Raw genomic sequence first — 21157 nt, 5'->3', positions numbered from 1 at the left:
GTTATTACAAATTATCTTGAAGATAAATAAAAAATAATCAACAAAAAAAAACAAAAAAAATACACGCAAACAGCTCAAAACAATGCGAACACAGTATCAGAATTCCTTCTAAAATGCAGAAATATTAATGTCTCTACTTATAAGGATATAATATATACATGCTTAAGCTCTGTAGGCGATACATACAACAACATTCCCAGTCGTACAGTGCATATCTGTTGTATCTGTTGCAAATACTTGATAGCTTAAAACAACAACCAAAGAACAACCAACAACAACAAAACCTAAGTATAATTAGTTGGCATCGCTTGATTAATTAATATTAATAAACAATAAATTCAATGAAATAGAATTTTTGGTGCGCTTTTGACGATTTTGCAAGTTTTCTCTTAACCACTTTCGTCATTTCAATAATAATCCGTTTTGCATTTTCTTAACAAACTACATACAAACAACAATAACAACAACAACAACAAACAACAAATGAAACAACTGTGCCAAAAATAACGTAATGTTTTAAATGCTATGATTATGATTATGGTAATTTAGTGCCAATGATAAAAACAGCAATTTATAATATGCAAATATAATCGAAATATTTATATAAATGTCTTATGGTTACACACACGTGCCCCCACAACCAACCAAATAATGAAAACAAGTAACAAGTCCATCTAAACATTTCCCCTCTCTTTCAATTAATTCGATATGTTTAACAATTTTTCGAAACAAAGAAAACTAAATAAATTTATTTTCGCTATTCGTACAACGTTTTTGCATTGCATTTTTCTGTACCTCATACCTCAAATAGCACAAAGTTCTCATCGTTTTTAATCACGCTAAATATTTTCCAACAACAAAACTTTTCTTCTTTTCCAAAACTATTTTCCGAAACTAGCTGAAAACTTTTTATGATTAAAATTAATGTGCGGCATCACACGCATACCCAATTATCAAGTTAACTGGCAAATTGGAGCTGCACTTTAGTTGTGTAAAACATTTATCATCAATCGTGGAAAAGATTAATTAAGAAATTTACACCTATTTTAATTTTCATTTCATTTGACCTAAACACGAAACTTACGAAAAATGTTGGCATAAAATGCAAAACTGTTTTATGAAATTCGAACATTTGTCCAATATTTTAATACAACTTAACAATGAAATGAAAAGAAAGCAAATATTATGAAAAACCAAGCGATGTCAACATTTTAACCCAACTTAAACTTTATCCCACACTGCTCCAATCCCTCAACAAATATCAAAAACTTAACTTTATACAAATTCTTACTTAGTTGTTTTAGCCTAGCTGTTGAATTCCAATCCCCCTAAATCTTCTTCACCCACCTACGATCCTCTTCTTAAGTAGCAAAAGCAGCTTAAAAGTAGTGCTCATTAAACATTTAAATAAAACAAACAAAAAATAAAACAATAATTAGTTTTGCTTACATTTTGTTTAAGATGAAAACGTTGAAAGTATTTGACTTTTGTCAAGTACTTTGAACGGGTTGCTTGCATGTTTTGAAGTAAATAATCTGAATTTTGAACACTACCATTGGCTACCACTTGATTAACGAAAACAAACTATACACCCAATTGTTAATTACCACAAAATGGAGAACTTTTCTCTTCTTCTCTTTATATACTACTAAAACTACAAATTAAATTTTAGATTCTTGTTTGACCGCCAAAAACGAACAAAAAACGAGAATACGAAAAATTTCATATTTTTTCATATATGGTTTCCATTGTATCTTTTCTTTTCTTTCATTTAATTGTAGGGTCCCCGGTGTGGAAACCACGAGACATGATAAATTTAGGCACAGATCCACAGTCAACAACCCGCAAAGACGATGTGAAAAATTAAATCAGAAAAAGCAAAACAATACATTTAGTATGAAGCTAAGCAAACATAAGAACTCTTAACTAATTTCTTTTGTTAAATTTTAACTAATCAAGTGTTGTATGAAACGACAGCAGTTCAATCAAAGAACACAACACAGAAACAATACGAACTAACACTTTTTCCCCCTTCCCCCGAATCAAGCAACTTACAGCAAATCCAAAAAAATAATAAAAGAAATAAATACAACTTTATTTATTATTAATTAATTAATTAATTAATTAATACTGAAACAAGTGTGTCAAAATGTTAATGTTGCTTTCGAAAAAGTGAATAGTTTCGAATTGTTTTTAAGCATCACAAAAACATCGAATGAAGGAGAAAAAAACGTTTGTTGTTTTTTGTTTACGTTTTTAATGAGAGCAAAAAGATGGTAACATGCACATCTTTTTTAAAACAAGACTTTGATTTATATTATCGATTGTATTTAATGTGCAAAACATATAATAAACGTATAATTAAAGCAAAGGATTTTGAAAAAATTTAATAAGAATTAAAGAAAACAAAACAAAAATATGTGAACAAATTCAAATGCATTTGTCGCTGAAAAAGACTTGAAAACAAATTTCGATTTAAATACATTTATTGAGGAGAAAACGTGAACAAATTGAAACATTGATTGTATTTAGGATTAGTGAATTTAAAAATAAATAAAAATAATCGCAAGTGAAACCCAAAAACCAAATATATTAAAAAATGCAACTTTAAACAAACGTTCTAACATACAAAAAAAGAAAAAAACAAAAAGATACAAACATAAATAAGAAAGAAATCTTTAGACAGTTAAGCAACACGAACAGCAAATCAACACACACACTCGAATTAAATTAAAGCTGCAATGCAAAGTGTTTAGTTTGTAGGAAGTACACTGAAAAAAACCGAATAAGAAAATACCATACAGATACCACATAAAATACATTTAAAAACACACACACATTTAAAAAACAAAATAGCAAAAATTTAGTCAAAATGTTAAATGGTAAACTAACAAGTAATACTAACTAACAAAAAAGAATTCCATACACTTAAACAAACACATATTTATAAACACACTAAATATAAATGAGTTGGGGATTACAAATCCAAGATAACAACGGTTAATTGCAGAATTCAGCGCCAAATACAGCAAAACCTAACATGTTAAACGCGAGCAAACATTTAAATAAACTAAACAAAAAAAGTATATAAATATATAAGCGTGAACACGGCAACAACACTACATACACACAACAACAAGAGAAAACAAAAATAAAAAGATAATGAAACACTCTTCTAGCTTAATAACAATAATATAATAATTAAGATCTTCACTCAAACACTTACAAAAGATGAAAAAACAAAAAACACGAAGCAAACAAATTACATGCATAGCTAAATTCCATAGATGACAAACAAGAAGAAAAAAACCAAATATTGAGCACAAATTTTGATTATTTTTTTATAATTTGTTTGTTTCTTAAAATGGGTTTTCAAAATGGAAACAAGACGCGAAGTTTTCCGTAAAGTTCTACAAGAAGATTAAAATAATAATTATATTGGTTGTGAATGCAGCTTGGAAGTTATTCAAATCAGGAAAAAGAACTCACCCAATTGCTGAATGATTTAATCAATGCACTAACCAGCTCATTTACCAGGCGTACACTGTACTGGCATTTGCGAATAGGTTTTGTTTTCAGTGTACGAGAAACAGTACTCGTATCATGTATTCATTTCTCAATCTCATTGAAAACACACAAGTAGCAAAAATCGAAACATAATCAAAACATTTTTAGGTTTCCAATCAAATTGAATTAAATAATATACAATGTAAACTTTAATTAAAACAGACAGTAATAACAAGCAAAATGCAAGAATCGAGTCAACAGAAATTCTAAAAAGTATACAACAGTCTAATTGATAAATGAATGAATGTTAATCAAACAAAAAACCAAATCACAACATTTTAACATAATTTTTACTGTTTATATAAGTTTGAGGATAAAAAATAAAAAATAAAAAAACAATACAAATAATAATAATAATAAATAAACCAAAAGCGAAGAGCAGTCAGGAGTAATTGTTGCCGGAAACTTTAGTCAATGAAATAGTTAAATTATTAAGCTCATTTAAAGATGGTTAAGAATATAAATCATTCGAAATAGTATGAACTTTTTGTACACATTTGACTATTTTTAATGCATTTTAAAAATATACATATATTAATAGATGTATATATTAATATATGTATTATTATTATACCATGTATAAAAAACACATGTACTTATTTACCTAGTTTAGTTCAGGCCGCTTCTCTCTGCCTCAGAAAAAGGTGCGCGTATCATGTTTAACAAATTGTTAATGGATATTTAATTTGTTAATACAATTGTTAGTCTATTCATTTTTTATTTTTTGTATCACGTTTACTTTGGGAAGAGAAGCAGAAGCAGTAATGAACAGTAAAAGTTGGTAAATGTATTACAGTTATAAGTCAACAATAACAACAAACAGAAAACACAAGCATAAACAAATTTATGAAATCGAAATTCAAATAATAATGAACCATTTGTAACACACAATAGTAACAACAAGTTAAACAGAAACAATTCTAGTTATAACGAACAAAATGAACAAGCATTAAAGAATTCCATTTTTATTATGATAATTAACAGCTGCAACAACAACATGCAATCGATGTTAATAATTTTTGAAACGATGAAAAAATATACAAGAAAAAAATACACAAAGAAAAAAAAACATTATTATACAATTGCAAATGCAAATTAACACTCAAAGTAAGGAAAGTGAAAATATGTGAAAATGAATAAATTACAAAAATCCCTTTGAAGTGAACAAAAATAAAAAACAAAATGAAATGTGAAATTAAAAAAAAAAATCAATAAAATCTGTTTTTAATTGGGTTGACTTTCTGGTAGAATCCTTTTTCAGCATGTTCCTGTAACCCAATCCCAAATCAATTAAAGTACGGCAAAAGGTTTGTTTGTTTTGAATTAGTTTATTAAATACTTTTTTCACGTAAATATATAATTATGGTACTAAAACGTACTACTTCTATTGCTTTCATATAATGTAGGTGTGATCTGCCTTACAATATAATAGCCGCGTGTATTAGTGTACGGAAGTCCTGCAGTGTCTTGTGGGAGCCGAGTTGGATTGGTCCGGGGATACATATGCTTTACAGTAGTAACGACGTGAATATATTTTAACAATTTGCAATATCATTAATTACTTTGGTTTATTGTTTAGAATATGATACAAAAAATATATATAATTCAGTAACCGATCAGTCTCCAGCACAAAACACGTTCAGCTATCTCGTACATACTACATGTATGTGTGTGTAGTTGTATTCAGTGATTTGTATATTGATTTTTTATCTTATCGCGAAAATTCAATTCTAAGGTTTTGCATTTATCAACATTAACATCGAATTCCTAAACACACGTTTGAAAAGGTAACATAATTTTTCAAGCCTACACAGAAAAATTAATTTTGCGTCCTATACATAGGAAAATATATATTATGGGTAAACTTAATTAGAAACTTAAACTAAAAACATACTTTACAGATTTTATGATAGAGTACAAAGCTAAACATTGTACAAGACAACCGAGTCGACCATCACATTTAGTTTGGCAGCGATTCCGCTAGCACTGTTCTTAAGCTGTTTGGAATCTTATCCGGAAATCTGATGTCGAAGGCGACGATCAGATCGCCACGTCGCGACGGCTCCTTGGGGAAGGGTAGTCCACGCCCACTGAAGCGCTTCACTGTGTTGGGTTTTATGACTTCGCCTTGCGTATTGACTTGTATGCGTTCGCCATGCAGCGTTGGCACCGTCACTGAGGTGCCCAACAGCGCTTGCTTGAGACTGATCTGAGAATTGTAGCGCAAGTCGCTGCCCTCGCGCTTGAATTGCGAGTGCGGCTTGTCGCGTATGATGAAGATGATGTCTGCCGGCAGCTTTTGTGGTGCCTGGTCGCCTTCGTTGGGGAATGTGATCTTGGTGCCGGCCTTCCAGCCAGGCTTAACAGTGATGCTTAGCACCTTTTCCTCTTTGCGCGCTGTGCCCGTTGTCATTGACATGCGCGAGATTTTCATCTTCTTTGTGCAGCCTCTGTCGACCTCCTCCAGCGTTACATACAAATCATGCTCGATCGGTGGGTCCTGTTGCTGACGCTTCCGACTGGGCACCTGTGCATTGAATGATTGTGAACGGAAGGCGCCCATGGGGTTACCTCCAAAACCGCCGCCAGCAAACATCTCATCGCCGCCAATATTCATGAAGATTTGTTCGGTGCCATCACCGTTGCCGCCGCCACCACCGCCAAAGAAAGCGCCAAACGGATCTGACGCTCCAAAGATATTCTGCGAGCCAAAGAACTGGGCGAATGTGGCGCGTGGATCACCATGGAACTGATAGGAGTAGGCACCCGGTTGTCCGCCGCCTTCGGATCCGGGTGGTCCGCCCTTCAGCCCATCCTCGCCATACTGATCAAATATGTCGCGCTTCTTCTTATCGGAGAGCACCTCATAGGCCTCGGCAATCTCCTTGAAACGCTCCTCGGCCTGCGGACTCTTGTTCTTATCCGGATGGTATTTGAGTGCCAATTTTCGATACGCCTTCTTAATGTCATCGTCTGTGGCCTTCTTGTCAATGCCCAGAATCTTGTAGAAATCTTTACCCATTTTGCTTTGCTTTACTTTAGCGCCGCGTACTCAACTGCAAATAAACAAAAGAAAGCACACAATTATCATACTGATACGAAAATCGAAACGAAGCAAAAGCAACAACTGCTTTTCTTTTCCTCTCTCGAACGCGCGACGCTCAATGGAATTTGCTAGAAGCTTTCGAGTTGTGCAACGACAACGAATTTCATTTCTGCTGCTGTGTTGTCATTCTACATACACACAAATAGTATATATGCGTGACGTTGACGTCGGATCCGTGTTTGGGATTAGAATTTTATATACTATTGTATTTTAGAATGTTTTGATTTTCGCTTATCTATATTTTTGAGGGTCACACAACTTGAAAGCATGATAATTTAAGCAACAATTATTATGATTGTTTGCCCACTTACCTTATTTGTTTTGCAGCTGTGCAGCAAAAATTTATTTATGTATTTCACTTGTACTTCTGTTGAATGTACTATAAAATTTCTAAGTTTACTTGATGTAAAATGCACTTTTGAAAACGCACAATTGTCTTGAAATATTTTATGTACTATATAATTTTCAATCAATTATTTCTTTCGGTTCTCTCTTGTTTTGGGTACACACCCTCTGAACACTCGTCTTAATTTTTGCTAAATAAATCGAAGTGGTAGCGTACGTCACCCTTATATAGACTTCGGGCAGTCTGCTTGTCGAAAATTCTCGATGCTTCTCGTAAGGTAGGGTTGCATCCGGAATATTGCGTTCCGACAACAAAGGGCGCCAGAATTAAAATTAACACAAAATTTATCTAGTAATCAACCAATTGAATTTTAGTTGAGTAATTCACAAGCAATAGACATTTTACGTATTTGAAGTATTTGATTTGTCGAATTTAAAGTGTTTTTAACATATAAAAAAAATCGATTATGCCGCAATCGAATTACAACTCTAGCATCGATGCTTCTCGTGAATAATCTACTTCAACTACCGATATACCATCGAGAGCAGGAGTTGCCTATCGGTAGTGTCATCGATAGAAGTGCAGCCAAACCGCAGCCGAACAACAAAAAACATTTGTTTCATTTAGAAAAATGGTTGCTGCTCGGTACCAACATCAACCATCCTCCGTTTAACTAATTTAGATAGCATTAAATCGAAAGCCCTGTGTTCGCCCAGACATTGGGCTGGATTGTGTATAAATCCCACACACAATATTGCAACATTTTCACAGTTCAGGTAAGTGAAATCATACATACATATGAATACATATGTATGTATCTGTATGTATGCCTACTCACACACGCTCAATTGCACACATACATCTATACATATATGTGTATGTTTTTTGTGAGCATATTTTGGAGCCGCAAGTTTTCCGACATTTGGTCAAGACGTTGAAGGACGCACAGCTTGAACTAGTTTTGCTTTCGCACACAAAACACAGTCACATGTGTCACGTTCCAAAGCAAAACCTTGACCGATCAACCGACCGCCCACCGGGCGGCTCACCCCCCAAAACCTGGCCCCCTACAACCATTAAGTGTTGCGCAAACGAAAATTCGCCAACATGAAAAGTTAACCCGCTCGCTCGCCTGCTCCCCCTTTGAGAAGAGAGCAACTTATGTCGATGCCGGCACTCATTGTTAGCGCTTAGTCACACATGAGACGCTGGCGAGGCACAGGCGAGAAGCAGTGCATAAAAATAGTCATTCATTCGGCCAATTGTCGAGAGGCATCTTAAGAAAACACAAAAACAAAAAAGAAAAAACATTAATAGCACTTTCGCCACTGTAAATTTCTACAAACATTGCTCTCTCCGCATTCTAATAAATGCACACTCGGCTATTCATTGAGTAATAATACCCTTTGCAGAGGGTCTTCCAATTTGTTTGTGACGTGTGTAACGTCTACCACGCAATATATTCTTGATCAGCATCGAGATCCGAGCCATGTCTTTCGTGGATTCAAGTTGAAGACCGATCTTACTGTCTTATTTTTGTATAGGTTAGGATACAAGCACCGACTGGGTGAACTACACAGCTGTGTCACCTGCCAGCCCCAATAAAGCTACTTAGTCATTCAAATACTTTTCGACATGTGATTATCAACAGCCAATGTTGCCGTGCCTTTTGTTATTTATCTTGTTGTTATCAGTGCGAACAACTGCATCAAATAAGTTGAGCACACTCAGATTCAGTCTGTAGCGCATTCAGCCGGGCGGATATTCATTTGCAAACGCGATCGCATCGAGTGGAGGGCGAGGCTGGGCAAAGAGAGCAGCGGCGAGGAGAGGAGAGGAGCAATCGGGTGCTCTGGGGCGCCAGCCCCAGTTCGTGTTATAGTCGCCATAGCAGTGGTGGTCAGTACTCGCATACGCGTGAAACGATGTCGTTGCGTTGACGGCGGCTTTTCACGGCGCAAAGAACTCGGGGAGCAATCAGACGGTGTGTGTGTGTGCATATAAAAAAATAAAAGATATATATATGTGTAGAAATAAACATATATGGATCATATATATATATATATATATATTTATAATCACTGTGTGTGTTTGTTGCTTCAAATGGAGTTGGTTAAGTCGCGTAAAGCGTGCAAATCCCCCAGCAAATTGGTCTATAAATAAAATCCATTTAAAATAGATTGCGCTTTCGTAATAAAAAACTATAGAGAGAGTAGAGAAAACTGCATAATTTGTGTATACATTGGAAACTCGAATATCGAACTCGAAACTCATTCAATTTGTGTGTGTGTGTGTGTGTGTGTACTATATAGTCGAGAAATTGGAAGTATAGCTATTTGGAATGTGTCTCGCCCTCAAAAACTAAAATGATGTACCGAAATAGTTTTATAAATAGCGCAAACTATATGCGAAAAAATTAAACACATATACACTTAACACTTAACACACTCATATGACAAAAACATCCAATTGAAAAATATGTGTTTGCTTGATTTTCGTTTAATTTCGATATCAATTTTCGCCCCTCGAACCCCTCACGCTTTGTGGGGATCAGCCTCAATGTAAATATTGATGAGAATTCTACGCGTCTCCGTTTTTCGATCTGTAGACATAAACATAGTATTCCCCTACAGTTTGGTAACGGAAACCTTCGCATTTACAAATAGCCAGATAGTATCTGACGGATACTTGTGCTCCCTGCCTATTTGCATATTTGTTTTTTCTTTGACGTTATTTATTTTTTTTTCTTCAATTTCTGCGATTTTTCATCGCCGTCGTCGTCGTCTCTTTTTTATTTTTAGACGCACCATTTTTTCAGCTTTATTTTGATTTGTGCTGGTCGCGTATTAGCATTTTTGGATTCCGATCTTGCTGATGTTTGTGTACCAGTCCACGTACGCCTATGTATATATATATATATACATATATACATATATACATATATATATATGTATATAAAAATATATCTTATAAATGCTTGCGTTCATCCAAAATGTGTTTGAAATTGCAGCTCATTTGCGTTTATCTTTTGGCCACAGCACTTGCCACAAACACATCTCATCTCTCGTCGTATTGCCTCAGTCCGGCCCCTCGCCTCAGTTTGCAATGTTTGTGCCTATTTTTGAATATCTCAGTTGGAAAAACATTGCGCATTTCGTATTTTCTAAATGCTTTGGACACTTAATTAGACCGTGAACGCATTTGCGCCAGAATTTGTGCAAATTTTCCGGTAAACATCGGCTTCAGCTTACAGTATAGAAATTTTCGCAAGAATTGTGCAACATAAGCTCCTTAAAATCGAGCTAAACGAATGTTCGGAGTCGAATACTGCATACCGAGAATCTAATGTGTGTTTTGGTTTCGTTATCACAAATGTATACAGATTGATGGCAACAGCTGTGCCTGGCACTGTTCCCTATAGAAAATTGACACATATCAATATATTGACATGCATATACCGTGGAAATTGCATACATGTACATTTCGTCGATTTTGTTTTCCAGCTGACAGCTTCCTTTATGAGCCGTCGTCCAAAACTGTAAAATGCCAAAACGCATTATAGTTCTTCCAAAAACCATTTTGCAATTTACTTTATTTACTTATATCTGTGCACGCCCCCAAATTTGGATGACCAACTTGTACATTTTGCGCATTGCGGCTAAATGCCAAAGATACATATATGTGTATATAATATAAATATTGTAACACTTCCGTTACAATGTCAGCCGTTGCCCAAATAGCCCAACAAAGAAAGCAACAACCATCGACTTGGAGAATGACATTTGTAGGAGCAATTTATGCGGCAATTATGACGCTGGTGCTGAAAACTCAGACGCACAAACAGCAACAGTAGCAGAAGCAGCAGCAACAGCAGCAGCAGCAACTGAAAATGGAATCAGAACGCTTCTAGAAGCTGCCTCCGGCCTCAATTTGTTTATGAAATTCCGTACTAACTGACTCATGTTATGTCGATTTTTCGTGGGGCCGCGCATACAAATAAGGCGCGAAAAACGCAAATCGCCGAAACAGCAAATGCGATTTTGGTTTATTTTCGAATTGAGGTCTGCGGTGGGTGTTGAGGGCGTCGTTGGGGAACGGATGGGAGCAATGAACAGCACGTATGAATTTGGGTTCCTTGTCTTGCTCAGCGGATATTGTCAAAATTGACTTCTCAATCAAATGTCAGTAGTTTATGTTTCTTTCTTCATTTTTTATTTATTTTCTTTATTACTTTCAGGCATTTCTTTTGCACAAACATTCAAAATTCTGAAATTAAACGCTATTTTTACTCCCAACTTACAGGCCATTTAACATTTGGTTGACAACACGCGCCAGAACATGGCTGAGCAGAACAACAAGGACAAGGACAACGAGTGCAGCACACAGTGCGCCGTCTTTGATCAGACACCCGGCTCCCAGCAGAAGAAAATCAATCTCGTTGTGCGTGCCCATTTTACGGTGAAGCAAGTCATCAACCTGATTGGCACACAGTTTGCCTATGGCAAATTTGAGCTGCTGCTACAGCCGCACGGCGACAAGGATCTGGTGAGTAAACAAAAAGTCTTGTCATCAATTCTCTCATTACTAATCAAATGCTTTAGGTCCATTTGAACACACTGGATGCGCAGCTGCTGTTCGATGTGCCTGGTTTTGAACGTAAGTTGAAGAACAATCTGGTGCTGCTGCCCGATGGCACCTGGGACGGCAATGTGGCTAAACGCTACGAACTGGTCATGAAAAAGTCAGCTTCAACGGCCAGCAAGCGGTTAGAGGCAGCAGATGGCACAACAACAACAGCATCGACGACAACAATAAAAACCGGCGAGAAAAAAAAGCGCACAACGACAACAGGCGAGAAAAAGAAAAAATCGCCGAGCAAAACCAAAACAAGCGTCAGTCCTACAACGGAAAAAACAACAGTAACCACAACAGAAACCACAACAGAAACCGCAACAGCAACCACAACAGCAACCACAACAGCAACCACAACAGCAACCACAACAGCTGAGCCAATAGCACCGAGCGCAACTTCGACGCCCACAACGCCCACCAAGATCAGCACTAAAGTAAAAACCAAGCCCAGCGTAAGCAACGATAAGGTTGTCAAGAAGGACACAGAACAAGTGGTCGAGGAAGTGGAGCTGTCAAGCTCACCAATCGGCGTATCCATGGATGAGCAAACCAAAGTTGAAATAAAAGAGCAGCTGCAACAGCAGTTGCCCCAAAATAGGATCCTCATATCACCTGTGGATGATGCTGCACCCGAGCTGTTCAACATTAGTCCCGTCTCCGATGCTGAACAACTGTCGGACGATGATTTGGCTTTGGGCGCCTCGGCAAGTCCCACGCTAATGGATCCACTTGTGCAGTACGACTTTGTCAGCGCCGGTCCAACCGTAGGCGAACTGTTGGCTGCAACTGAATCTGGCACCGATGCGCTTGCTGCTGGCGCAGACAGCAGTGCTGAGGCAGAAGGTGACAATAGAAAAGAGCTGGAGTATAGCAAATTCTTTGGCCGCAAGTACGATGAGGTGCCCGCTTGGCAGCTCTCCAACAGTGCCGCCGCAGAATTTGTGGCCTCAGCCAACACAGAAACGGAGACGCATCGCAATGGCGGCGGTCCACGCAGCTATGTGGGACTGGTCAATCAGGCGATGACCTGCTACCTAAACAGTCTGCTGCAGGCACTCTACATGACACCGGAGTTTCGCAATGCCTTGTATCGCTGGGAGTTTGACAATGACAACGAGGCTAAGAACATACCATATCAACTGCAAAAGCTGTTCCTCAATCTGCAGACATCGCCCAAATCATCGGTGGAGACGACGGACTTGACGCGCAGCTTTGGCTGGGACTCGTCCGAGGCCTGGCAACAGCACGACATCCAGGAGCTGTGCCGCGTCATGTTCGATGCGCTGGAGCACAAGTTCAAGAACACCAAACAGGCTAATCTCATTTCAAATCTGTATGAGGGCAAAATGAACGATTATGTCAAATGCTTGGAGTGCAATACGGAGAAGACGCGCGAGGATACTTTCCTCGATATACCGTTGCCGGTGCGTCCGTTTGGCAGCAGTTCCGCCTACGGCAGCATCGAGGAAGCACTGCGTGCCTTCGTTCAACCCGAGACGCTCGACGGCAACAATCAGTATCTGTGCGAGAAGTGTAAAAAGAAGTGCGACGCTCACAAGGGACTGCACTTCAAGTCCTTCCCGTACATACTGACGCTGCATCTGAAGCGCTTCGACTTTGACTATCAGACCATGCATCGCATCAAGCTGAATGACAGGTATGTCTTAAACTCCAGCTTACCAGCATCTCCTACCCATACTAATCTCTTTGTGTTTGTCACAGAGTGACCTTTCCGCAGAAGCTGAACCTGAACAGCTTTGTTAATCGCTGCGGTCAGGGTGAGCAATATCAAATGAACGGCAGCAGCAATGTGGACGATTGCAGCACAGCGGACAGTGGCTCGGCCATGGAGGAGGATAATTTAAGCAGTGGTGTGGTGACCACGGCCAGCTCCAGTCAGCACGAGAATGACATAAACGATGAGGACGAGGGGATTGACATGAGCAGCAGCACCGGCAAGAGCGCTAACATGGAGGCGCGACTCAAACTGGAGTCGCTAGCGGGTCCGTATAACTATGAGCTCTTTGCAATCATGATACACTCGGGCAGCGCATCGGGCGGTCATTACTATGCGTATATCAAGGACTTCGAGAGCCAGGATTGGTTTTGCTTCAACGATCAAAATGTGTCTTCGGTAGGTAGCCAATAATCCAGTTTCATTACCAGACGACATTATCTAATTGAAACCGTATCTGTTCATTTTGAAGATCACACAGGAGGACATCCAGCGCTCCTTTGGCGGACCGAATGGAAGTTACTATTCGAGTGCGTATACGTCCAGCACGAATGCTTATATGCTGATGTATCGCCAGGTGGACGCCAAGCGCAACGAGCCTGTGGCCAAGTGTGGTGACTTTCCGGAGCACATCAAGTCGCTGCTGCCCAAGCTGCACGCGGAGGAGGAGACGCGCGTGACACGCCTGGGCAGACACATCACCGTAACAGATCTGGCACTGCCGGATCTGTACAAGCCACGCGTCTACTTCTATAATCCGTCGCTCAAGAAGCTGAAGATGACGCGTGTGTATGTGTCGCAGAGTTTTGATGTGAAGCTGGTGTTGATTTCGGCACACGAGATGCTTAATGTGGATCAGTTTGCGCCGTTGTCGCGCTGTCGCCTGGTTGCATACGATTCATCAATGGATACAATTCTGCAGTCACTGGAGAATAGCACGGATCCGGCGCTGACGGAACTGCGTGCCGCGCATAACTACAATCTGGACTTTTTGCTGGAGTATCGGGCCGAGGATCAGCAGTTTGAGAACTATGCCGGCGATGGCACTACGTGGTATGTGTTTAAAGTAGATCTCTCGACCATGGCGATGGACGGTCCCTTCCTGGTTTACTCAGCAGCGCGAGACGATGCGCTGCGTCACTCGATCGCAACACGCCTACACATTAACGAGCAGCAGTTCCTACTGGCGACCGTGCGGGGCAAAGCGTTTGTCGCCTATGATCCGCAACCGACACCGGAGGCGCAACAGCATCTGCAGCAACTGGCCAACTCACAATTCAAATATATCACATACTTTTACTTAAACGTGCCTAACACCGACGCCACCAGCCTCGAAATGATGGGCGTGCCCAGCACCGAGTCCATTGCAGCTCCCATCGAGGTATGTTCTAGGTTCCCCATCAGTCCCATCAAATTATATATCTCGAAATACCGAATTGTTGTTAAATGCAAGTATTGAAGAGCAGAGTGTCAATGTTCAAGTAATTCTTTTCCCATTTGCAGACAGTCAATGGCAGCGCTGCCGGTGCTGATGTTGTCGATGCGGCCATGATGAACGGCATTAATGGCGCAAGCGGCAAGGCAACGCCAGAGGGTGGCAGCGCCGGCAACAACGACTGTGATTGGCGTCGCTATAAGCGCGATCAGCCCGATTCTCTGGCGCCGCTTGCAACGCCCGGCCACGAGTCCAACTCGGAGGACAGCAGCCTGAGTGACGGCGATCGTACGCTGGTTGAGAATAGTCTGCAGCATCGCGGCGGCGGCGATAGTCAAGTGAGCTCCACCAGCCACTCGCCACAGCTGTCCAGTCCCGAGGACGAGGCAGCCTCCCAAGACGCCATGATGCGCGTTCATGCCTACTGCAATGGCAATGGCAGTTATGACAGCGAAGCTGGCGACAACAGCTCCCTGCCCCATAGCACAACCACACACTTTTTCCATGCCATCAAAATCGACAGCGTGGATGTGGCCACCACCAGCAGCACGAGTGGCCACCAATCCGATGACGAGGCGCAGCTGCGTAAGCCGACGCACGCCTATAAGCTACTCGCTGGCACCCACATGCGCATGGGCACCTTCAAGCGGCACATCGAGCAACTGATCCGAGTGCCTGGCGCCTACTTTAAGCTGCAGCGCAAACATGAGAACACCATATCGAACAGTCAGACCAATTCGCTAGTCTTTCTCAATGAGGGTGAGACGCTGACCGTGGAGCTGGGCAAGACACTGCTGCCGGATGAGTACAAGACCAAGATATACTTTTTGCGCCTGGCGGATGTGGACAATGAGACCGCCAAGCTGCCCTGCGCCTGTGAGTGGGTGTACAGTGCCACCACCACTGTGGAGCAGGCCAAACAGGATCTGGTCGCGAAGCTGCATCGCATCGATGCCAAGTACACGTCCCTTACCGTCGACAACAGTCGCATCTGGCTGAAGGGCGGTCGTTGTCCCATCAAAATACTCGCCAACGAGGATTTGCTCTACTGCGACATGCGCTCCACAATTGCCGCTGAGGTGAGGAGTACAACAAATATAAAATTATCCACACCTAATGTCTCAATTTGTTGCTTGCCAGTTTATTTTGCAAGAGTGCGAGGAAGGCGTGGATCCACAGCCCAAGGATGACTCGTTAACCATATTCGTTCGTCGCTGGTATCCAGACAAATGGGAATTTGGAAAATTCCAAGAAATCACAATGGACAGTAAGTTGGCAAATGAGTGAATCATATTAGCATTAACAATACAAACTTTCTTCGTTTCGCAGAGGACAGCGAAATCAGAAGTTGTTTGTCAACCATATGCAATATCACCATTGACCGCATAAGTTATATGAAGGTAAGAGCAAAACGACAACAGGCACAGCAAACAGCAGTGAGAATAATACTCATAACTTTTTCTTCTGCAGGTAAACAGCTGCTTTCCCTGCACAAGCATATCGGCAGTTAGCGTTAATGAGGCCGTCAACTGGTTCTCTGTGCCGGCGGCACTGGACATGTATCCGTTGAACACAACACAAAGCGGCAACATGTATTTGTACAAGTGAGTGTTTCACCAGATAAATCGAAATCTCTTTCGAATGCATTTATTTGATGATCTTGTATTGCAGAGATAAAAGCGTGCCGGTGCGAGAGTTGACGACGGAGGAGCGCCGCTCGTTGACAAACAAAGAGAAGGCGCGTCTGGATCGATTGGGTTGCATTTCAACGACGCGCTACTCGCAGCGTCGCGAACGAGCTCTGAAAATCTACTTGGACACGCCGGAGAAGCCAAGCAATGTGACCGCATCGGCGCCCATGGACGCACATGCCGATAACTAAAGTCCTTAAAGCGGCGCTCATATAATCATCGTTGTCGTTCTACCCCGTTCCGTAGCCAACTGCAGGCTTGCTTTGCTTGCTTCCATAACCGGATCCACAAATACATGCACAACATGTATTTCATCAACTAATCAAACACGATTGATTCAGTCCAACTACGAGTCTGTTGATGACGCCGCAGCCCGTCATTCTGCTTGCACATTTCAATTTCAATCGCGAATCGGGCGCGTGCGTTTCCCGTTCTGATAATTTGCATACGTTCAGTTCGTAGCAATTTAATATGTAATTTATTTTGTTGTTTAATTTTGTTGGCACTATATTCGTTTGGCGTGTCGAGATGGAAGGCTGGCGACTGGGCGACTGGATGGGCAAAGTGGCAAAATGAGGGTGTTGCAGGGATGGGTGTCCTAATAACAGTAACGATAACAAATATTATTCTTGCTACTTTTGTAATACAAAAGAGTTCAGAGATGAGACTGTGTACAATTTTAATTACATGCAAGAAATTTATATAAACAAAAAATTGTGAACATAACTTAAATACATAAATCATAAAAAAATAAAAGAAAAATTATTTGTATTGGAAATAATCATTGTAGTTATGTTCTTTTCTTCTTCCGTCAATCAATTGAATTGAATTATTTTTAATGTTATTTATATCAGTTCTAATTCATAATGATTTCAAAACAGTTTCCAAAAAAAAAAAAGAAAAAAAACTCAGTTCAGATTTATTAGTTTTTTTCTTTTTGTATAAAATGTTAATTTTATTTAATACCTACTGTATGTGAATATTAACGTTTTTGTATTTCAAAGATCATGATCATGCTTACTGTAAAAATGTTACAAATCTTGCGATTTCTCATTTCGTTGCAATTTTTAACACACCGATATTTATACAATTAAATCGACAAAATTCAGTACGCTTTTTGAAAAAATGAGGGAAATAAGTATAGTTCTGGCTGCAAATCCAACTTTACAGGCCCAACTATAAGGCTCATAAGTGGTATTTATTTTTATTTGTTTCTTTTTTGTTCTTGTTAGAATGGAAAAGTTCTTGGAACGAAAACGAGTTGTTGTTGGTTGATGTTGTCAAATGGTTTCTCTGATTTACTACTCAACGAATTATATAGTAAAACTGATGTGGCGGCAGCAGTAGGCAGCGCAATTGTTCACATTATTGTTGCTTCAAGGCGGCGTGTTATGTACGGTGTACCCAGGACTCTATGCCTTGGTCTCAACGGCCGGCGCCGCGTCCACTTTTGTCGCCGCAGCAACGTTGCTGGCAGCCGCTTTCTTGCCTTTGCCCTTGCCCTTAACGGGTCCCAGTGGCTGTGCGACAAGTTCCTGAATAACAATAATAGAACACATAAAATTAGAAAGCAGACAAGGCTTAATTTAGATTATGGATTTACCTTGAGCTCAGCTTGTGCAATGCTGTGTTCGCTGACGTAGATGTCCTCGTTGAAGGGTATGCCGGTGACCAGATTGACTCCGTTGGGCATGAGCAATACCGTGTGCTTGAACTGTGCCACAATCTCAGCTGCAAGTGCAAGATATAAATAACATTAAGTCTACCATTCGGATGGGAGGCTATATCTTTGCAAAGATTCATTTGTAGCAATGGCATGTTCAGACCGAGGCCGAGGTTAGAGGCAACCGCTGAAGACGCCAAAGCCTTTGGAGCTTTGCTCTAGCAAAATGTCTGGCCGTAGTTGGCAGCTCAAGAGTTATACCAAATCCGGAATTAAGTTTTGCAAAAATCAAATCATACAAAGGTGTCAAAACTTACAAGGCTTCTCGTACAGCACTTGGAAGGGCTCAATCATCTTGTGCGATACGCATTCGACGACTCCCATGCGCGCCTTGGTCTCCTCCTCGAAGCTGCGGATGTTGAAGGGCATGTTGCCATACTTGGTTTTCACCTCGGCGAGCAGCGCTCGCGACGCCTTCAGCTTGAGCATGTAATTCTCCTCGGATTTCTTGTAAATCGATACCTTTGTGTCCTTCTCGCGTCCCTGCAACAAACACGAACTTTAGCAATGCTGCATATATCCAACAAATCAAATCAGTTCCCATGATGTGTCAAGGCGTTCTCAGATCTCATAATCTTGCTATCTTTGGGCCAGCGCAAGCGCAGCTCCGAAGCCAACATGTGCCAAGCTGCATAATGCCAGCTTGCCAAGCGCACAGGGCGCTTACATGTTCAGCCCCATCGCCTTGCAATTGCCAATCCTCATGCGCGTGTTTTTAATCATTGAACAAATTGTTGGTTGGCTGATCAAATTGATAGACGGTGAGCTTACCACGCCCTCGCCGCTGCTGACGATTACATCGATGGCATAGACCTCGTGCGTCTCAAAGGAGCACTTCTCGTGCTCCTTGCGTTGCGCCTCGCTCGGGTTCTGTATGATTGTCTTCTCGCCGTCGATTTTGAACTGCTTCAGCTCGTGACTGAGCATGCCCTCAATGGGCTTGCACTTGTACGACTCGCTGATCTGTTGCACGGCATCGGTGATTGAGTAATTCTGCAAAAATAAAACACAAAAATACCCAAACGTCAGGTTATACCATATGTTATAAATATAAATCGTAGCCGGTTTATGGGCTATTATATGTCGATTTGTGTGCAATTGTAAAGACCAAACATTTCTGTAAATAAACTTGTTTAGTTCACGAAATTGCCGCAATTGATTTATGCAGACGTTGAGCTGTGCTGTGCCAGGTGTATTTATAAAGCAGCAGACAATCCGTTGCCTGCAGCAGATGGATAACTAAACTATATTGAAATATGTATGTGAACAATCAGCAGAAGCCGAGCCATTGATATTTGATGACCCAAGCAATCGCCAATTGTCGCCAGTGCTTTGTGCAAGTGTTGAGATGTGCTGGCGATGTTTGATAGACGCAAGACAATCCGTTGCTTGCAACAAACTAATTGGTCTATTTTTGCTTAAACACTTACGTTGGAGCCGGATTTGAGTAGACGCAACGCCGCCTGGACGGCCCAGTATGCGGCAAGTATGACATCAGCCTGTCGTCCGCTTATCTTCTGATCCGTGCCATCGCCAATGACAATTGTGTGCGCTGCCACTGCAATGAAGCCATCAATATGGGCGCCCATATCACTATGTGGCAAGTAAAGAAAAGCAATTTATTTTCGATGAGTGCTGCCAGTTGCAGGTGTGTATTAACCGTACTCACATTTTAACCACATCGCCCACTTTGAGCGTGTAGTCGGCATCGTTCTTAGCTGGCGAGAAGTGGCAGACACAATTGTTGACCGACAGGCATGTTGGAAATGCGATACCCTTCTTCAGCTCCTTCTCCTTTTTGTACACCTAGGAACCACGCGAGTAGTATTTTAATTAATTTATCAAGAAAAATGACAAAATGAATGTTGGCTGTCTGCCAAAAGTGTCCTCAGATCTCATAATCTGTTGATCTTTGGGCCTCATCAAAGCAAGCACGCATCAATCGCAGCCAGCTAGCGCCAAAAGCGCACGTGGGTGGAATACAGAAATTCAACGCACGAACGCACGCACGCAGGAAGCATGCGGCTTTTTACGGCACACACGCACATGCTGCCAGCCAGCAGCGCAGCAACGGCGCACGCAGAGCTCGACCCTCAATTGCGTTTGTTTTAATCATTGGACTTGTTTTTTTGTTTCCTTTTCTTTTTTCCATATATGTACGATGATGTTCGATTACTCAAAACTCACTTTGCCGGTTTCTTCGGTCAGCAGATTGTCGCCCTTGGTGCAAATGTCCCTGACGGAGGCATCATTCACACAGAGTCCAATAACAGTTTTCAGTGTTTCTAAAATTAAACGCATTCAAACAGAAATAGTCGAGTTATTTCCATGCGAAACGAGTTTTGCCACTGTTCAAAATTCTCACATTAGCATTGAAATTTAGTTTTGCCGGCTTAGCTATGCTTGAAATTAAAGCTGAATGTGTTAAATGTCTTTTCATTTTAAGTGCATTTCGAAAAAGAATTCAACACCTGAAAAGTTTGAGGTTATGCACGCTTCGCTTTGGCATATCCCGCGTACACCGCCGCGTGGCTACTTGCAAGCAACGTCAACGTCTACGTCAGCGTCAGCGCCGACGTCTTCGCTGTCTCCATTGTTGTCGGCTACACGTAGCGGCCGAGTGTGGTACAAGCCAACAAATTGGATTTCACTTTCTTTTTACAATTCCATTATTTTTTACTTACTATTTACAATTTCGCCAGCCAATTTATATTTGGTAACAACCAAATCCTCGGCGATGGTCTTCTCAGGCTCCTTTTCTACGTCTGCCATTTTTAAAATGAAACACAAAACGAGAGCTGCTTAATGACGAAACGATGTTTTTAAGACTATGCTGCATGTGGATGCCAGACAGTTCGAGCTATCGACCGATTGGTAATGTGGCCAATTTGCTGATTTTGAGTGACCATAACATGCATATAT

At 40.7% G+C, this 21157-nt stretch overlaps 4 protein-coding genes across 15 annotated transcripts in view; 2 read left to right on the top strand and 2 right to left on the bottom strand.

Annotated features, from left to right (window-relative positions):
* Positions 1 to 3881, top strand: part of LOC6558325 — an 87611-nt gene extending 83730 nt beyond the window's left edge. For 8 of the 11 annotated variants that reach the window (XM_043215692.1, XM_043215691.1, XM_043215694.1 and 5 more), the window contains one exon: positions 1782 to 1921. In XM_043215692.1, the coding sequence (XP_043071627.1) occupies positions 1782 to 1867 (86 nt within the window). In that variant the 3' untranslated portion in view covers positions 1868 to 1921. Of the gene's footprint in view, positions 1 to 1781 lie in introns of all 11 variants that reach the window. The other 3 variants (XM_043215681.1, XM_043215680.1, XM_043215682.1) reach the window with 2 other exon arrangements.
* A 1198-nt stretch (positions 3882 to 5079) lies between these two features.
* Positions 5080 to 7215, bottom strand: LOC6558578 (dnaJ protein homolog 1). Its single transcript, XM_001984415.3, has 2 exons — positions 6985 to 7215; positions 5080 to 6623 (listed from the first exon to the last, which is right to left on the bottom strand). The coding sequence occupies exon 2, from the start codon at positions 6587 to 6589 to the stop codon at positions 5528 to 5530; it is 1062 nt and encodes a 353-aa protein (XP_001984451.1). The 5' UTR covers positions 6590 to 6623; positions 6985 to 7215; the 3' UTR covers positions 5080 to 5527.
* Positions 7216 to 7638: 423 nt separating this feature from the next.
* Positions 7639 to 17541, top strand: LOC6558162 (ubiquitin carboxyl-terminal hydrolase 47). Of its 2 annotated transcripts, none has more exons than XM_032743321.2 (10): positions 7639 to 7795; positions 11322 to 11564; positions 11621 to 13308; positions 13374 to 13785; positions 13859 to 14767; positions 14890 to 15900; positions 15962 to 16088; positions 16151 to 16221; positions 16292 to 16425; positions 16493 to 17541. In XM_032743321.2, exons 2-10 carry the CDS (start codon positions 11358 to 11360, stop codon positions 16701 to 16703), a joined length of 4770 nt encoding a protein of 1589 aa, XP_032599212.2. In that variant the 5' UTR covers positions 7639 to 7795; positions 11322 to 11357; the 3' UTR covers positions 16704 to 17541. The 2 variants fall into 2 exon arrangements, with proteins under 2 accessions (XP_032599212.2, XP_001984452.2); XM_001984416.3 differs by lacking the exon at positions 7639 to 7795 and adding an exon at positions 8917 to 9003.
* Positions 17542 to 17656: 115 nt separating this feature from the next.
* Positions 17657 to 21109, bottom strand: LOC6558321 (proliferation-associated protein 2G4). Its single transcript, XM_001984417.3, has 8 exons — positions 20920 to 21109; positions 20423 to 20520; positions 19905 to 20041; positions 19666 to 19828; positions 19007 to 19228; positions 18493 to 18718; positions 18116 to 18243; positions 17657 to 18047 (listed from the first exon to the last, which is right to left on the bottom strand). The coding sequence occupies exons 1-8, from the start codon at positions 21005 to 21007 to the stop codon at positions 17925 to 17927; spliced, it is 1185 nt and encodes a 394-aa protein (XP_001984453.1). The 5' UTR covers positions 21008 to 21109; the 3' UTR covers positions 17657 to 17924.
* Positions 21110 to 21157: the final 48 nt, after the last annotated feature.

The sequence above is a fragment of the Drosophila grimshawi genome, unplaced genomic scaffold, assembly GCF_018153295.1.
Source record: "Drosophila grimshawi isolate 15287-2541.00 unplaced genomic scaffold, ASM1815329v1 contig_44, whole genome shotgun sequence".
Classification (NCBI taxonomy): domain Eukaryota; kingdom Metazoa; phylum Arthropoda; class Insecta; order Diptera; family Drosophilidae; genus Drosophila; species Drosophila grimshawi.
The sequence above is the reverse complement of the archived record's forward strand: the minus strand, read 5'-3'. Positions and strand labels throughout refer to the sequence as shown.